The sequence below is a fragment of the Physeter macrocephalus genome, chromosome 5 (genome assembly GCF_002837175.3).
Source record: "Physeter macrocephalus isolate SW-GA chromosome 5, ASM283717v5, whole genome shotgun sequence".
NCBI classification, from domain to species: domain Eukaryota; kingdom Metazoa; phylum Chordata; class Mammalia; order Artiodactyla; family Physeteridae; genus Physeter; species Physeter macrocephalus.
In genome coordinates this window covers 20,206,088-20,225,460 of record NC_041218.1, presented here as the reverse complement: position 1 = coordinate 20,225,460, position 19,373 = coordinate 20,206,088, and the positions used below count along the sequence as shown (strand labels likewise).

At 38.5% G+C, this 19,373-nt stretch overlaps 1 protein-coding gene across 6 annotated transcripts in view; it reads left to right on the top strand.

Annotated features, from left to right (window-relative positions):
• Positions 1 to 5,927: 5,927 nt before the first annotated feature.
• Positions 5,928 to 19,373, top strand: part of EXOC4 (exocyst complex component 4) — an 869,227-nt gene continuing 855,781 nt past the window's right edge. For all 6 annotated transcript variants that reach the window (XM_024130229.2, XM_028489724.2, XM_028489725.2 and 3 more), the window contains exon 1: positions 5,928 to 6,030. In XM_024130229.2, the coding sequence (XP_023985997.1) occupies positions 5,945 to 6,030 (86 nt within the window). In that variant the 5' untranslated portion in view covers positions 5,928 to 5,944. The remainder of the gene's footprint in view (positions 6,031 to 19,373) is intronic.

Below are 19,373 nucleotides of genomic sequence, written 5' to 3'. Positions count from 1 at the left end.
GCACGCAGGCTCAGTAGTTGTGGTTTGTGGGCTCTAGAGCGCAGGCTCAGTAGCTGTGGCGCACGGGCTTAGTTGCTCTGCAGCAAGTGGGATCTTCCCAGACCAGGGCTCGAACCCGTGTCCCCTGCATTGGCAGGTGGATTCTTAACCACTGTGCCACCAGGGAAGTCCAGCATCATTGAATTTTACCTTCAGTTTATAATCTGTATGCTGTGCCTTGATTTACTCAGCCATGCCTAAAGCAGATTTTTATATCTTGGGTGAGCAGGAAATGTTGATGGGGGCATGAAATACCTCCTTTTTAGAATTCTGCCCACATGGCTTATATTATGAGACACTCTTTTTAAAATCCCCTGGATCTGTGCTGGGTGTCCTGCCGACACCCAAGCCTGGCATTATTTTTTTTATGAATCTCAGGGAAGCCATTCTGCTGCTGAGCTAGCCTCACTCACACATTTCATTTATCCACAATAATAAGAATATCAATACCTTGGATTTATATAGAGTCTCTCATCCAAAGAGGTCAAAGCATTTTAATTTAATTGGATGTTCCCGTGGCTTTAAGAGCCTCTGGGTATATTTACAAATGTAATAATAAGAAACAGTCTGCCCTGGTTTACAATATAGTAGACAGCATAAAATAAGACCTGAACATACACTGCTTCTCACCCTCACTGCACAAACATATCCGATGCCTGGCCATGGGGTTCAGGGTCCTTTCTGAGCAGATCTCCATGTGTCTCTTTACCCATAACTCCACTTTTTCTCCATGAGTTCTTTACTTTAGTCAAATTATTCCCTTATCATAGGATGCATATTTTCACTTTGCTCCTTAACCTGTTATAGAAGGCCCTTCCCCTCCTCCTCAGGTGCTTTAAGTCTGTACTTTTTTTTTTTTGCCCAGCTGATTTATAACCCATCTATTCCATGAAGACTGCTATAGCATCCTAGCCTTCCTTGCTTATTTCCCATTGAAAAATCTGAAGAATTTATGCTCTTATTCTTTGATGAATAAGAGCATTCTTATTGATGCTGTGGTCTATGGTCATTTCCTTTTCTTTCCCTGTATAGCATGTCAGCCCCTCCACACAGAGAAGTCTATCATCAATGTGTTAGATGTTCATAAACCTTAGCTGGTTCCAAGTAGCCCGGTGAGTTTGGGAGTCTGTGTTGAAGGCTGAAGGTTACAAACAAGCAGACCCACTATGCCTTCTCCTAATTTTATTTTCCCCATTGTTCACAGTTTAGTGCAAGTTTGGAATTAGTTTAGAAGGTCATCTAGAATAGAAGCAATGTAAAAGGCTATGGCTGTCACCTGAAGATGAAAGGTACAATGGTACAAAGATTTCCTGAGGTGGGATGTGAAGGAAGTGGAACAGAGAAGAGAAAACAATTTATTGAATGAAGGTTTAATTGGGGTGTGTTGATTTAATTATCATGTAATTGCATTTCCAGTGTGTAATTAAAGTAGCCCATCATTTTTGATGCTTATCCAATTCTTGCTTTTTAAAAAAAAAGTTCTTTTAAAAAATTTCTCTTTATAAAAGCAACACCTATTCAGAGAAAATTTGGAAAACACAGTGAAGTGTTTAAAAAAATAAATGAAAAATTATCTTTTGCTTGCTCCTCAAAACAACTTCATAATACCCAGAGATGTATTTTAAACAACATTAGTACCATACTTTAATAACAACAGCTGATATTTACAAAGCGCTGGTCATGTATACCTCACACAGTCTCACTATAACACTCTAAGGGAAGTAGTATCCTCATCTGCTTTACAGATAAGGAAGCTGAGGCACAGGAAGATTACAAAACTTGCCTAAGGTAATCTAGCAAGCAAATGGAGAGCTGGGATTGAATCTAGCCAGTCTACTGCATAACCTACATTCTTTATTTTCTTATTGTGGTAAAATACACATAACATAGGAATTATCATTTTAACCATTTTAAAGCGTATCATTCAGTGGCCTTTAATATTCACAGAATTGTACAACCGTCACCATTATTAAGTTCCAGAACATTTTCATTATCTCCAAAGGAACCCTGTGTCTATAAAGCAGTCATTCTCCATCCCCACCTCACACCAAACCCTGGGAATCACTCATCTGTTTTCTGTCTGTATGAATTCACCTAGTCCAGATATTTCATGTAAACAGAATCATTTGCTGCGTGGCCCTTTGTGTCTGGCTTCTTTCATTTTGTATAATGTTTTCAAGTTTCATTAATGACGTAGCATGCATCAGTATTTCATTCCTGTTTATAGCTGAATAATATTCCATTGGATGGATATGTCACATTTTGTTTATACCTTAGTCATATACCACATATTATACCACATTCATCTATTGATGGACATTTGAGTTGTTTCTGCCTTTTTGCTATTATGAACAATGCTGCTATGAATGTTTTTGTACAAGTATTTTTTTGAGCACCTGTTTTCAATTCTTTTTGATATATACCTAGGAGTGGAATTGCTGGGTCATATGGTAATTTTTTGTTTAACTTTTTGAGGAACTGCCAAACTGTTTTCCACAGCTGCTGTATCATTTTACATTCCCACCAGCAAAGTTTGAAGGTTTTTTTAATCAACATTTTTTTTCCCATTTAAAAAAATTAAAGCCAAACTAGTAGGTGTAAAGTGGTATCTCACTGATTTTGATTTGCATTTCACTGTTGTTGAGCATCTTTTAATGTGTTTCTTGGCCATTTGTACTGATATATCTTCTTTGGAGAAATGTCTACTCACATCTGTTGCCCAGTTTTTAATTGGAGCTTTTGTCTTTTGCTTTTGAGTTGTAAGATTTCTTTCCATATGTTGGATATAAGACCCTTATCACATATATGATTTGCACATATTTTCTCACATTCTGTGGGTTGTCTTTTTAAAATTTCTTCATAGTGTTCTTTGATGCACAAAAGTTTTAAATTTTGATGAATTCCAACTTATCTATTTTTCCTTTTGTTGCTGATGCTTTCGGTGTCATACATAAAAATCCACTGCCAAATCTAAGGTCATAAGGATTTACCCCTATGTTTTCTTCTAAGAGTTTTATCCCTTCCATTTAGGTCTTTGATGCATTTTGAGTTAAATTTTATGTGTGGTTCAAGGTCTGAATGGGTGGTATCCTCCCCGCTCCCAAAATTCATATGTTGGCTCCTAGCCCTCAACGGTGATGGTATTAGAAGGTGGGGGCTTTTGGAGGTGATTAGGGATTAGTGTTCTCATAAATGACACCTCACAGAGATCCCTAGCCTATTCCACCATGTGAGGGCCCAATGAGAAGGTGCTGGCTAAGAACTAGGAAGAGGGCATTCCCCATGAAACAACCATGATGACACCTTGATCTTGGACTTCCTAAGATTCAGAACTGTGAGAAATAAATTTCTGTTGTTTATAAGCTACCCAATCTGTGGTATTTTGTTATAGCAGCCTGAATGGACTAAGACAGCGTCCAACTTCATTCTTTTGCGCGTGGATATCCAGTTTTTCTAGCATCATTTGTTGAAGAGACTATTCTTCTCCCATCGAATAATATTAGCACCCTCGTAGAAAGCCAGTTGATTATAGATGTATGGGTTTATTTCTGGACTTACAATTGTATTCCATTTATCTATGTGCTTATCTTTTTGCAAGTACCACACTTTTGATTACTGTAGCTTTTTGGTAAGTTCTGAAGTCAAGAAGTCTGTGTCCTCCAAACTTGCTATTTTTTTCAAGATTGTTTTGGCTATTTGGGATTCCTTGCAATACCATATAAATTTTAGGATCAGTTTTTCTAATTCTGCAAAAAGACCATTGAAATTTTCATAAGGATTGCATTGAATCTGTAGATAGCTTTAGGGAGTATTGACATCTTAATGATATTAAGTCTTCCAGTCCATGGACACAGGATGTCTTTCCATTTATTTAGGTCTTCTTTAATTTCTTTCAGCAAAGTTTTGTAGTTTTCAGTGTATAAGTCTTTCACCTCCTTGGTTAAATTTATTCCTAAATATTTTATCCTTTTTGATGCTATTGTAAATGGAATTGTTTTGTTAATTTCCTGTTTGGATTGTTTATTGCTAGTGTCTAAAAACACTATTGATATTTTTGTCTTGCTATTGTGTCCTGCAACCTTGCTGAATTCATTTATTAGCTCTAATAGTTTTTAAAAATTTCTTTAGGATTTCCATATGTACAACCATGTTGTCTACAGATAGAGATGGTTTTACTTCTTCCTTTCTAATTTGAATGCCTTTCATTCTTTTTTTTTTTTTTTTTTTTTTTTTTTTTCCTAATTGTTCTGGCTAGAATTTCCAGATCTTTGTTGAGTACAAGTGGCAAAATGGACATCATTGTCTTGTACCGGATCATAGCTGGAAAGCTTTCAGTTTTTCACCATTGAGTATTAGCTGTGGGTTTTTAATAAACATCCTTTATCACATTGAATAAATTCCCTTCTATTTCTAGTTTTCTGAGTGTTTCATCATGAAAATGTTGTTGGACTCTGTCAAAAGCGTTTTCTGTATCAACTGAGGTGATCATGTGTTTTTTCCCTACTGCCTGCATCGTTAGCCACTAGGCCCAATTACCTCTCTCTCTCTCTCTCTCTCTCTCTATATATATATATATATAAGTTCTTTAATTTTATAGCCTGCTTTTTGCACTTACATCATGAACATCTCTTCATTAAAGCTCACTAAAATTGTGATTTCCAATGGCTATATGTTATAATATATCTATCCTCTTGTGGACATTCCATAATTTATTTAATACTTCTGTTTTAGAATTTTCAGTATTTTTTCTGTATCTCTGTTTCTTTAGGATCAAAGTCCCTAGAACTGGAATTATTGGGCCAAAGGCAAGGAACACTAAAAAAAAAAAAAATATATATATATATATATATATATTTCCAACTTATTTTTAAAAAATCACTGTGAACCTCTACCAGCTTATATCTGCCTAATCAAAGCAGTGGACATTCTCTGTGCTTGCTATTTCGTAACTCCAGGACCTCTGAGTTTGCTTTCTATCCGTCTCTGAAGTTCTTTAATCTCTACCTCTACTAAGGAGATCACTCACTGCCTTCTCTCCTTTTCAATATTTATTTTTCTTCTTGTTCCTCGATTTATGCACTTTCTATTCTTACTCTGATCTTTTTTTTAGTTCGTCTGCTGAATTAGTGACTAAGCCAGTAGAGTTGAATGCAGGACATATGAAAACTTAACAGTAAAAATATTAATAAAGCACAACTGTGCATCATTACCAACTATATTTTATTTAGCTTGGGAAGAAAAGGAATCTGCAATCTGGTCAGTGTTGCTTTTCGGTTTTTCTGTCTTGTCTTTATCAATATCCATTTGTGTGTTCCTGCTTGCATGTTTTTTTAGGATTATCTGGAAATATCAAAATAATCGAACTCAAGCATTAAACGAATGTATAAACATTTAGTTTTAGAGAATAGTAAAGAAAAGCATTTCTGTGTCTATTCATTTTCGCATTTTATCGGATTTTTCTTAACCACCTGTGTTTAAAGTAAAAACTTTGTATATAGACATCAAGCGCCGACCCTATTTAAATACACACCCCACATACGCAGTTTGGCAATGTCTGATAAATTTGATTTAAAAAGTAATAAAATTCTAAAAACAAGGAAACTGGGAAAAAACCCACGATTAGAAAAAATATAAATGAAGACATTAGATTTCACCAAGTCGCAACTAGATCAGTTTTTCTGCGCGCCCAGGAAGCGCGGAAGAAAACTACAGTACCCAGAATGCTTAGAGCGCGCGTCAGCCCGCGAAACTTGCTGCTTCAGTCCCGCCTCCTCCCTTCAGCGATTGGATTATCCAGTTCCGTGACTCTGGACTTCTCTTCTCCCATTGGTGCACTCTCCAGAGGTCAATAACAGAGTTTACCCTCTGTTCCTTCTGGCTCAGCCGCCCTCCACCTTGTACCAAGATGGCGGCAGAAGGAGCTGGTGGGAAATACAGAAGCACAGTCAGCAAAAGCAAAGACCCCTCGGGGCTGCTCATCTCTGTGATCAGGTGAGGGAGGCAGGGTCAGGGGACGGGGGCAGCGGCTCGACCTCCGCTTTGGAAGGGAGAAGGGTTAGCTGGGTTCTACCCTGCTGACCCCTCCCTTCTCTCCTTGCCTCCCCTCAGCCCCTCCCAAGGGCCCCCGCAGTTCTGCCTTTTTCTCTGGGGTTGGGCTAGAGGGAGGAGCCCGGCCTCGCAGTGTTTTCCTAATTTAGGGCCAGAGCTTTGCATTAGGGTCCCGGGGCCCTAAAAGCACACTGTTTGGGACTTGGTAGAGAAAGCCAGGTGTGTTCACTTATTCATACATTTATTGATTGATTGCCTTAAGCATCGCTCACTGTGGAAGGCATCTTGTTCCCTGGGCTTCTGGGTGTCAGGCCCCGAAGTCCGGAGACTCCTGTCACGAGTTGCAGACTGTGTTCTCACACGTTGGACACATCCAACCACCTGTGAATGGCCACAGCCTCAAATACAAGAGCCTGTGGTGAGCTGGTAGAAGGGCTGTGGGTTTGAAAGAACACATCCGTGTTTGATTTTTGTTCTGCCTTCCTATCCCGATCTAGTCTTTAAAAAACAAAACAAATTTCACGTTATCCTCTATGCGTATCGTTTTCCCAGACTATATATGGTGGGAGTAGGAGTGGTCGACCTTTTAGAGGCTCTTTTTTCTTTAAGTGAAATAAATTATAAGGGTGGAGAACCCTTTCAAAACCCCCATTTCAATAAAATGAAAATAAAAAGAACGGAGGAAGCGTATCTCTTGTTAGTAAATTGTTCTGACTCTGAAGTTGCTGCGTTGTCTCTCTGTTCAATTTGCATTCTTTGTGTTACCCTACTTGTAACATTGTGTCCATGATTCTAAATTCTCACATAAAACTTTGATTACCTCCTCTTATCCTTAACCTCTACTTCAAATTCGCAAAGACTGTAGCTTTCCTGGTTGCTTTGGCAACAAGCTTCAAAAGGAAAACCATTTTAGGCTCATGTTTATAAAATCTGAGCATCCCTGAAGATGTATCTGGTACGTGCCAGCTCTCTTCAGTGTTTCCTTGGACCTGTCATTTCGTCACAAAATAAATTCCTTGTTAGTGATAGAGTCCATTGTCCTTTGAAAAGTTTGATTAGTTTAGCTTTATCCTTTTCTATCAACGAGCAGTTGTTTTTCCTTTTTGAATAGTGAATGTTAAAAATTCTCCTTCAGTTCCGTTCTGATATGTAACAATTGTCATTTCTATACTACATTATGTATTAGCATAACACCATATTTTCCTACTCTTCCTATTAGCAATAAACAGCCTTTATTGTTACAAGCATCTTTTAAATGGAAAGAAGACAATAGGTGGATAAGGGTTTGACCTGCGGACAGGAGAGGAGTATATATGGGGAATAACCAAATCTCATCACTATTTGCAGCCTTGGTACCAAATAGTCAAATGATGACTAACTTGTTAGTGTGATAGTCCACTTTAAAGCACTGAAAAGTCAAAATGATTTAAAGAAGTATAGTGTAATCGTAATGGAAGTGTTACATTGGGTGGATGGGTTATTTAAGTGCCTTGAGACTCATAAATGAAATTCTTAACCATTTATAAAATGCTGAATAAAAATATTTCAGGAGGGTCAGATGTTTCAAAGGGTGGACTATGGGGTTTTGCAGAAGAGGTTGTCCTGTCGTGATGCGGTGCTTTGATGAGGAGACACACGGTGTTTGGGACTGAGTCTTTTGGAGGCTGCCACTAACCACAGCTTTTGGTTTTCAGTCTTGCCCCTGGCTCTTTAAAATGGAACTAATTGGGTGGACAGGGTCCTGATTACCTGCTGATGTACTATTGGGACACACACACACACGTAACCAACACCGCATTTTCCTTCTTTTCTGCCCCAACCTTTTGTTTGGTGTGATGTTGGGGCAGGCAGCCCTTCTAAACAGGAAACAAGCAAGGTGGCATTTTGGAGATGCTATTTGATTTTTGTGAGGACTTGTCAGATTTTTAATTGGGAAATGTGTCTACCACTTACTGTTAGGTGATTTACTTCCCAATTACATGTTGACTCTCTTCTCTTTATAAGTTGGCCTTTAATAGCTGGTTTAATTTGGAAGACAGACTTCGGCTGTGACTTGAGGAGACCTCATTGAAACCTCGGAGCGGAGCTTTTGTGGACAGACTCTGTTCACAGATGTCAAGGAGGTTTGAAGGCAGTTAAAGGCTCACATTGTCATCAACTTTTATGTCTTCACAGAAGTTGGAATTTCAAAAACTTGGAAAAATCCTTTGTGGTAGACACCTGTTAATTCCCCTTCCTCCTCAGAGTATTTTGGTCAGCCCTGTATTTAACTCAAAGTAAACTTTGTTGAAGGAGTCCACGTTTTGATCAGAACTTTGAACACACAGCTTTGAGGTCCATGCCACAGATTGTGGCAGGGAAGGAGTGTGGGCACTGTTCGGGGCAGAGTCCTCGGAGTCATTAGGGGATTAGTGTTGTTTTTACAGCACTAACTCCTCTCTTCATCTGAGCCTGTCTCATAATGGTTTTTAGGGTTTCCAGCTCTCTTTGTACCCTGGGGAGTCTTGACACTAGTGATGCAGTACTGTTTGAAAATTACTGTTGGTATATCTGGAAACTAAACACGTATAAACTTTCTGGAAGCCCTGGGGCATCTGGAAGCATATATGGAGGTAAGGGGCAAAAGAATTCCCATTTTTCTGGCTAAACGCGCAGAATTAATACCTTGGGAACCCATGTCTAAGTTTCTAACCTCGTGTAATTTTTAGCATTGAAATTTCTTAAAGACTTTGAGGTATATAGTTTTAACTTGGGGTGATATGATCAGGTTTTTTCCAAGCCATTTCTTAGAGATAAATGTCAGAGTCTTCAGTGGGAGGTTCAGTATAGGTAGTAGAGACTTACTGTATTATCCGTGTAAAGTGACCTTGGACTCATTACTTAAAAACCCCTGTGTCTTAGTTTGTCATTTGTAAAATGGGATAATCATACAATGTGCTCTGGGTTTTGGAAAAATTATATAAGAGTATGTAAAAGTGCCTCACAGTTTGGCACAGAGAAGGCACCCAAATGTTCATTTCCTCCTTTCCAGGAGCCGCAGCTTCTCTGGTTAGAAAGTTGATTTGAGTAAGTTTGCCAGATAGCAACCAGGATATAATTTTCCATCAGAAATATCCTTGCTATGTTGACTAGAATGTTTGATGCCTGTTGTCAGAACGTTCTCTTTGTAACTAAGAAACCTTGTATAGCTGACTTAAGATGGTAATCCTTTGATAATTTGAGACTCAGCTAAAGAAGCTAGATTTAAATATATGTATGCTTATGTGTGTATATGAAACATGTAAAATATGAACAGACATAAAATGTAAAACATTTATTAAAAATAAAAAGACTATAAACAAGCAAACCGAAGGGACCATGGTCTCTTTGCCTAGATAACCCTTGTTGCCATTAGAAAATTATATATATGATTTTCTAAAATTATATGCATAATTTTTAAAAATTAGTTACATATTTAGAACATTCAGATATTTCAAGAGGTACAAAATAAAAAGTAGACTTTTCCCCCTGTTCATCTCCCTCCTGAAACATACCCCTTTTAAGTGTCCTGAGGGAAATAGAAGACCGTATTTAAGTATGTGTGAATGTATAATCTTTAAACAACATAATATATATTCTTTAATGTATTAATATCTAATATTGTTTATGAGTTTATATGCACTTAAGGAATATTCATAAAATTTATATATTCTATGTGCTTTAAACAAATGGGATCATACTATGTGCACTTTTGAACCTTTGTTCATTTGTTTTTCTTTATCTTGGAGATCTTTCTAGCAGCACACGTTGATCTTATTCATTGTTTTTAGTGGTTAGGTAGTATTCTGTCACATGGATACACCATAGTCTATTTAATTGGCGGTCCATACCCCCCCACTTTTTAATACACACTTTTGGTTTTATTTTTTCTTCTGTTAAAAATATGTTGCAGTGAGCATTCTTGTACATTGGGCAGTATATCCATGGTGTAGGTCCATGGCAGTGGCAAGAGAATAGCTGATTTAGAGTATATGTGCATTTTGTGTTTTGACAGAGCCAAAATGTCCTCCAGAAAGACAGTAATTGACATCCCCACAAGTGGTGTATTAGAGTACCTGTTTTCCCGTGCTCTTGCCAGAAACTGAGTATTTTTGATGATCGTCTCTGTTAACTCTCTACTGCATGTTTAAGAGGGAAGTGTTTGCCCCACTTTCATTTAGGCAGTGCTGTTGTGTGTATGTGGATATATGTGATTTGAAAATATTTTTTCCTGGTCTGTGGCTTTTCTTCTTATTCACTAGGCAGAGAATTTGTCTTGTCCAGAGCAGAAGTTTTTAATCTTAGTAAAATCCAGCTTATCACTTGTTTCTTTCACGGATGATGTCTTTGGTGTAGCTAAAAAGTCATTGCTGTACCCAGGGTCATCTCAGTTTTCTCCTATGCTAACTTCTAGGTGTTTGATATTTAGGTCTCATACTCATTTTGAATTAATTTTTGTGAAGACTGTAAGATCTCTGTCTAGATTGATTTTTTTTTTTGGTGACTGTCCAGTTGTTCTCACACCACTTGTTGAAAAGATTATCTTTTCTCCATTGTTGGATATATGTGAGATCCTCACCAACATTCTATGCTTTTTGTTCTCTTTCTATGCACACTTGTTATTGTAACTTTTCCCATTTTCCTTTATAAAAATCGTATCACCTAGACTTGTTAAAAAAAAGTCATCAAAGAGAAACATTGTCCAAAAATCCTGTTTCCCAAAATGCTGTTTTTGTTTTTAAGGTTTTTGTGTGGATCCTGTCCAGGTACCTACAGGGCTTAACCGTTGTAATTATAACAAAGTTAACACTTTCTGTAGCATAACAAAATAATATAAATATTATATCTTTGTATGAATATTTTTAAAGTGGTAGAAAATTACAGAGAAGGAAATATAAGTTACTCATATTCACCCAGAATTAACCATGGTTAATAACTTTGCTTTCAGCTTTTAAAAATCATTGCATTATTATAAAAATAGTACATACTCATTATAAAGTATTCAAACAATGGAAATGCAGAAAAATGTGAAGATGAAAGTAAAAAATATTTTTCCAAACTTTATCCTCCATAAGTTACCATCGTTGAGATTAGGTGAACCTAATTTTAGATCCCTCTCTGTGTGTCTCTATCTCTCTGTATGAGATGTTGGATGGATAGATAGAAATATTTTAAAAGATCAATATGGGATCTTACTCTGTGTGCTAAACTTAACACGATAACTTAATGTCTCCGTTTTTAAGGTATACATACGTATAGTAAAGTGCACACATATTAAGTATACAGCTTAATGAATTTTTGCCTGTGTAACCATTACTCGTTTCAAGATAGAGAACACTTCCAGCATCCCTGTCAATTTTTTTCCAGTTCAGTTTTTTTGTAAGGATATCCTGTGGTTCCAGCACCATTTGTTTAAAAGACTTCTTTTTGCACTGAATTTCTTTGGCACCTTTGTCAAAAATCAGGTGGCCAGTGTGGAGTTATCAATATTTCTTGACTCTCTAGTGTGTTCCATTCATCTGTTTATCTTATTGACAATTCTACACAGTCTTGATTACTGCTTTTATAAGTCTTGGAGACCGATAGTGTAAGCTTTCCAACTCTGTTCTACTTTTTCAAAGTGTTTTTGGCCATTCTAGGTCCTTTGCATTTCCATATCAATTTTAGAATTAGCTAATCAATTTCTAGAGTAAAACCCGCTGGGATTTTGGTTGGGATTGCATTGAATGTCCTGATTAATATGGGAGAATTGACGTCTTAACAATATGAGTTTTCCGATCCATGAACAGGGTATCTCTCTCCACTTAACTCCTCTCAGCAATTTTTTTGTAGATTTCAATGTGTAAGTCTACGTATTGTTTGTCAGATTTACCTTTAAGTAGTTTAAGACACTTTAAGTTGTCCCACAGCTCACTGAATGCTGATGTTCTCCCCCCCGCTCCCTTTGATTTTTTTTTCTTGGTGGGTTTTTTTTTTTGGGGTATAGTTTCTATTGCTGTGTGTTAAAGTTCACTAATTTTTCTGCAATTCCTAATCTGCTGTTAATTCCATGTAATGTAATTTTTATTAGATTGTGGTTTTGCTCTCTAAGAAGTTTGATTTGGGTATTTAAAAAAAATATCTTTAGTCTTTCCCATAGCTTCTTGACCATATGGAATACAGGTGTTATAACTGTTTAAATGTTCTTCTTTGCTAAGTTTATCATCTGTCCTCATTTTGGGGTTAGTTTTGGTTGATTAATTCCCCCCACCCCCACCCCCCGTGTGCCTTGCCACTTTTTGGATGCTAGATTTTGTGAATTTTACCTTGTTGGGTACTGATATTGGATATCTTTGTTTTCCTATAAATATTCTTGAGCATTGTTCTGGGCTGTGGTTAAGTTACTTGGAAACAGTGTGGCCCTTTAAGGTCCTGTTTTAAATTTTGCTAATTGGGAGCAGAGCAACATTAGTTTAGGGCCATTTTGTCTCAGTACTATGGCAAAATCCTTCTGAGTACTGCACCCAGTGCTCTGTGAGTGATGAGATTTTTCACTCTGGCTGTGTGTGATTTCAGATAATTGTTCTCGCAGTGCTTTCAGGTGGTTCTTTTGGTGGCCTTGAGTAGTTTTCTACCACGCATGCTCAGGGGAAGACTTGAGGGAGCTCCTCCACAGATCTCCAGGGTGCTTTGAGTAGCTCTCTCCTCTCCGGGACTCTGCTCTGCAAATTCGAACAGCTTTCATGTCCAAGGTTTTGAAAGCTGTTCTGTTTGTTGTTTCAGATGAGAGGGTAACTCTATTTCCTGTTATTTCATCCGTTCCAGCAGTAGAAGTCTATTAGTGCTTCATATTTTAAAAAATATCTCAGAAGATTAATCGTCATGGGTCAAATTTTGGGTTGCCTATGCTCAGAGAGGAAGAATAAGGTAATCAGATGTGCTAAGTAAAGTTGTGGCGCGAAGGTGAACCAGGTATCTCAGCACTGATGGTCTTTCTGATTTTGCAGTATTTTACAGGGTATTTAATGAAACAGTTCATTTCGTATAGTACTTTTTCAGGAACTTTTCCTCCAGAACTCTTAGAAATGCCTAGGAACTAGTTTGCATCTGTTTATGTACTTATTTTAAAAAATATAGTTCTTTTTGTTTATTTAATGCCTGTGATGGTATTGTTTATTGAGGTCTAGTGTGGCTGGTAAATGGGTTTTCTTTGGGTGACATAGTACTTAGACTCTTTCTGTTGGCTGTTGTTTTGTTTTTGTTTGCATTAGGACGCTTGCAACCTGTGCTGGCCTTTTTTCAGTTTGCAGTGGTGAGCTCTGCTTCCCTATTGTCTTTTTTTTAAAAAAAAATTTTATTTATTTATTTATTTATGGCTGCGTTGGGTCTTCGTTGCTGTGCACGGGCTTCTCATTGCGGTGGCTTCCGTTGTTGCGGAGCCCGGGCTCTAGGCGCGGGCTTCAGTAGCTGTGGCTCCAAGGCTCTAGGGCACAGGCTCAGTAGTTGTGGCGTACGGACTTAGTTACTCCGCGGCATGTGGGATCTTCCCGGAACAGGGCTCGAACCCGTGTCTCCTGCATTGGCAGGCGGATTCTTAACCACTGCACCACCAGGGAAGCCCTTCACTATTGTCTTATACTCTGCTGCTCCTTACGTTTTTGTTAACTGCTTGCAAGCTATGAAATGAGTTATGACCTTGGTCTTTATGGTAGCCAGTCCTTTGTGGTTTTCACCTTGAAAAACACAGAGACTCACCATTTAACAAGAAGTTATAAGGGAAAATTCTCATGTATCATTTGACATTGTAAGAAAAATAAGTATTTCAAGATCCTTAGAACCTTTTCTGACTTTCATTTATTCTTTTAAACGTTTTTATAAAGACTTTGCAAAAAATACCGTGGCACGTAATTCAGGTGTTTTTCTGTTGGAAACTTGGTGCCTTAGCATTGTGCTGAATATTACGGGAGACATTATTTTATACTCAAAATATCACTTGAGAGCTTGTTAGAAATGCAGACTCTTGGGCGCCACCTGAACCACCTAACCTGAATCAGCTTTTTAACAAGAGTCTCAGGTGAGTCGAATACAAGTTAGTTTGAGTAGCCCTTAGGACATAATTTGGGAAAATACAAGAAACCGAGTAGCATTGTTAGCTTGTTTTTAGCTGAGATAATGGTATGGCTATTTTTCTTTTTAAAAAGTACTATTCTTGGGCTTCCCTGGTGGCGCAGTGGTTGAGAGTCCGCCTGCCGATGCAGGGGACACGGGTTCGTGCCCCGGTCCGGGAAGATCCCACGTGCCGCAGAGCGGCTGGGCCCGTGAGCCATGGCCGCTGAGCCTGCGCGTCCGGAGCCTGAGCTCCGCGAAGGGAGAGGCCACAACAGTGAGAGGCCCGTGTACCGAAAATTTAAAAAAAAAAAAGTACTATTCTTAACAGAAATACTGAAATACATACCAGTAAAAATGATATCACTTCTGGGATTTGCTGCAAAATAATAAGGTTGGAGTCAGTGAGAGTATAGAGGAAACAAGATGGGAATGTGTTGATAATCGATGAAGCTGGGTTTATTCAATAAGTCTCAATTTTTGTGTTTGAAAATTTCCATAAAAATGCACATGTGTATGTATGTTTATAATATATGTGTATGCTGGGGAGATGGAAGGTGGTGGGAATGACAAGGTTCTGTAGCTTAATAAATTGCAGAAATGCTGCATAATATATTCCTGTTCTACGCACCCTGCCCCTTACCCAGACAACCTCTCGCCCAGAGGTACCTTGCACATTAACATATTAAAGTCTCCTGAAAATGACTGTTGTTAGGAAACCTTCAATTTGTGTAACCAGAATTTCCAAAATAGCCTATTGCCACATAATGTCTATTAATATCTTATAAAACACTGTTTCTGAGGAACTCGCTAGAAACTCCTCATTAGGAAATAGCATACACGTTTAAAATGATCAAATGCTGTAATGCGTTGTAGTAACAAACATTCCACTGGAAGTGAAAAATGAGATGACTGAAAACAATGCTTTAAGGACATGGGCCTTAAAATGGGAGTGAAAGAGAGGTAGAGTTTGGTTCAGTAAGGGTGGGGGAGATTTTAAGTTGACTTTGTCAACCCTAGACTGTTGTATGCTTTTGGTAGAGGTGATTTTACTTAATTTTGGTAATGGCCTTCTCTGTTGGCTACAAGATTTATACTTTTGGTCCCCACAAGTGTTTTATGTAACCGAGTTAATTGAAATATAGAAAAACTGCATGTGTCAGGTGTAGTAATTGTCCCTAAGCACTGTCTGAAGCAAGATGCCAGGGAAATTTTCAGTTGTCTTTAAAACAGAAATTGTTTACTGTCACTTGATATTAAGCGAATCTCTTTGTAATGAATTAGGGGATGTTGTTTTTATGTATCAGAAAACTTTTTCAGAGGGACTTGTCATTGTGAATCGCCATCAATTGGGAAGGGATTCGCTATCAATTGGGATGGGATTATCTTGTATTTTGTGGGATCTAATAAGACATAATTAAGAAACAAGCAGTTGCAATGTCTAATTGAATATAATAAAATCTGATTTAGAAGTGTAATGTAGTTTTGGTTATGCTTTGAGTGAAGCCATATCTTATGTGATTATATCGTGATACATATCTCATATATTTAATGTGTAATTTTTTTTTTTACAAAACTCAGAATTATGAGTTTTTATAGTTAATTGGAAGTCTTCGTAGACTATTCTTCTTATACAAAGGGGTCTGCTTCATTTAATAGGCTTTGAAGACCACTTCTCAACTTGTTTGGTTAGGGTTCATAGTCTTAGTAAACTCTTTTCCTCCTTTTCAGTTTGTACTTTCACGCTGTATTTAGTGTCCCTCCTGACATAATAGGTGTATTGTTACTGTCAGGCATTTCTTAGGATGGCTGTTACATATTTTCGAAGAAGAAAAATCTGACTCACACTGAAATAATGGCTAAGTGGATCTAATAGTGTAACCTAATATCTTCTAGTTAAAAGCAGTTTGAAACAGAAAATAGAATTCACGTTTTCAAGAATCATGTCAGCTCTAGACTCTTTTTTCTTGTGTTGGGATCAATAACAAAAAGGAATACTATGTTCTAGAAAGATCAGTAAGTTAATTGTTCATTTTCGTCCTACTTGGAGAGAGGTTCAGAAACTAGTTAACCCTTGAATATTTGTTGAGAGTTTAAAAATATTCAGTTTGGGCCTTATGATAAGATGTTAGAATATGTTGTAAAGATGACTCCTTGTCTTCTGCATTTTCCATTATGCAATTTAAAAAATTCATAAGAATTGTCCTAAAAAGAGAGAAGGTGGTACTGATTGAGGGATTCAGGTGCTTGATGAGTAAAAAGTGCAGGGGCTCAGTGACATCTAGTTTATCTAAGGGGCCCACTTTGAGTACTTCCCAGAATGGGCATCACTGAGGAGATTTGATTCTTACTGTAGATTTTGATCTCTAGAGCTGTAGCTTCCTGGTAAGTGATTTCTAGATTTGTGGAGCCTTACTTGTAATTAGTTTTTCTGAGTTGCTTGAAGTGATTTCCATTAATTGGTTAATCTTTATTATTCCTGGAGGAGAGGTCACTGGATGCCAACAGGGAATGCCCTTAGAAGACAAGTAAGCATATTAACTGTTTTCAGAAAGCCTGACTTAATGCTGATTATCCTGCAGGTGTCACCAAAATTCAGGTGTATTATGTTAAATATTTCTTATAGCAGGTTAATTAGTTATCTGAGACTATCAGGCAGCTAACTCTTCTTGGGGAAGAATCTGTGTTGCTGCGGTTAAGGGGGGGGATTACTGATAACATCTGCCTTGAGATTTTACCCAACCAGAATAACGCCTCCTGTGTTTTATAGGGCGGTGTATGAGTCTGCCCAGGCTGCCATAACAAAATATCATAGACTGGGTGACTTAAACAATAAATTTTCTCACAGTTTTGGAGGCTAGAAGTCTAAGATCACGTTATTTTACCATCAGGGTTGGTGTGTGGTGAGGCCTCTCTTCTTGGCTAGTAGATGGCCACCTTCTCGTGTGTCCTCAGATGGCCCTTCCTCTGAGTGTGTGGGGAGGGAGAGGCCTCTCTTGTGTCCTTTACTCTTTTTAGAAGGACACCAGTTCCATCACATTAACGCCCTGCCTGTATGACCTCACTTAATCTTTATTAGCTCTCTTCTAGGCCCTGCCTCCAAATACAGTCACATTGGGGATTAGGGCTTCAGCATATGAATTTGGTGGTGGTAGGTGGTGTGTGTGTCACAATTCAGTCCATAACGTATGGTACTCTGGGCACTCTTATTTGTTAAAATACTGTAAAATGCTTCCAGAGGGACAGTCTGGCAATCTTGAGGCTCAGGCAAGAGCCCTGGTCAGGCTAATTTTTCACAATTGGTTGTCAGTCTTACTACATGCTTTTCTGTCTTACAATGTTTAACAGTCCTCTATTAGCCCTCCCATACCGAATACTTGTACTGTGGACTCTCTTCAGAGAATTGCTGTCTGGTCAGCTTGAACTATCAAAAGGCTTGCTCAGATGAGGAAGTTAATGAAACATGATTTGATCCATTTAGTCCTTTAAATTCCCTAAATTCTATTCTTAGATTAAAATCATTGGAAAGCTTAATACCTTGGACTATATTCAGAGTCTTTGAAAATCTCTTAGGTCCGAGTTGTGTTTTAATGTTACGTTCTTGAAGGGACTTATGAGAAATGGCCATGTAAAATTTATTACTTTGTTTTTAGAAGGTTGTTGCGGACATTGGTCACTATATTGTGTAATGTCTTCTTGTTTTATTTTTACTTTATTTTTTAAAAATTTTTATTTATTTTGGGCTGTGTTGGGTCTTCCTTGCTGCGTGCAGGCTTTCTCCAGTTGCTGCACGTGGGGGCTACTCTTTGTTATGGTGTTTGGGCTTCTCACTGCGGTGGCTTCTCGTTGCGGAGTGCGGGCTGTAGGCGCACAGGCTTCAGTAGTTGTGGTGCAAGGGCTTCAGTAGTTGTGGCTCTCAGGCTCTAGAGCGTAGGCTCAGTAGTTGTGGTGCACGGGCTTAGTTGCTCTGTGGCATGTGGGATCTTCCCGGACCAGGGCTCGAACCTGTGTCCCCTGCATTGGCAGGTGGATTCTTAACTGCTGTGCCACCAGGGAAGTCCATGTCTTCTTGTTTTAAGTGAAAGTTTTTTTTTTTTTTTTTAGAATTTAGTACTAGTTTAAAGTTTGCTTGCTTAGAGCAACTGGAATCTGTCTTTTTGGGAATGGGCATTATATATAATTGGCTGGGGTTCTCTTTTTGCATCAGCTACTAGGAACCCCAAAGTTAAATTGGGGGCTCATTTCATACATGCTACGTTTGTCCATATGACCTGTGTACCTGTGTTTTACATTTATATGGCATTGTTGTCCTGCTTGTCTTTAACTAGTTTCTCTTTCTCATTTGTATTGTCCACTTTCTTGTATATACAAACCATCTCAGATCTTGTTTGGAAAGAACTGAGATAGAATTGAAATGAAACTTGAAAGTAAATATTGTTACTCATTATTCACCATTAACTGTTGGTTGAAAGCTGTCATTCTTTTCTTTGGTGCTAACTCCCAGGTGACTTCAGAGAACGCTTTTAGAGTAAAAGCCCGCAAAGCTGTCCTGATCTGGCTCCCGGCTTCCTCTCTGACCTCGTCTCCTATCGTTGTCATCCTTCCTCCCTTCTCTAAAGCCACATTGACTTCTTGACCATTCCTTGTTCCTTGAACAGGCCAAACATGTCCTACTTCAGGGCCTGTGCGTCTTCTGTTGTCTCTGGGATCAGTTTACCCAGGTAGTGCCAGCCACCCCCCCACCCCCCCCACCCCCCATCCCTGGCTTTCTAGAAAGCTCTGTTCAAATGGCATCTTGATCTGAGAAACCATTCCTGGCCTTCTTGTGTAAAAGAGTCTCCCTTCCCCCTACCCTGCCTTCATTTTTCCATAGCTGCTCCCTCACTCTCCCGGCTTCCACATGTTGTATGCCTGCTTCCCCCACTAGACCAGGGTGTGAGCTTCATGCGGGAGGGATTGGTTTATATTCACAGCTGTGTCTCTAGCCACTTAACAGCTATGCCTGCTAAGTTGTAGGTGTGTCATAACTATTTGTTCAATGACTAAATGGACTAAATAGGGTCAATGTAACTATTGCTTGTCCTCTCCTATAGATTTTTTTTTTTTTTTTTTTTTTTTTTTTTGTGGTACGCGGGCCTCTCCCTGCTGTGGCCTCTGCCGTTGCGGGGCACAGCCTCCGGCCG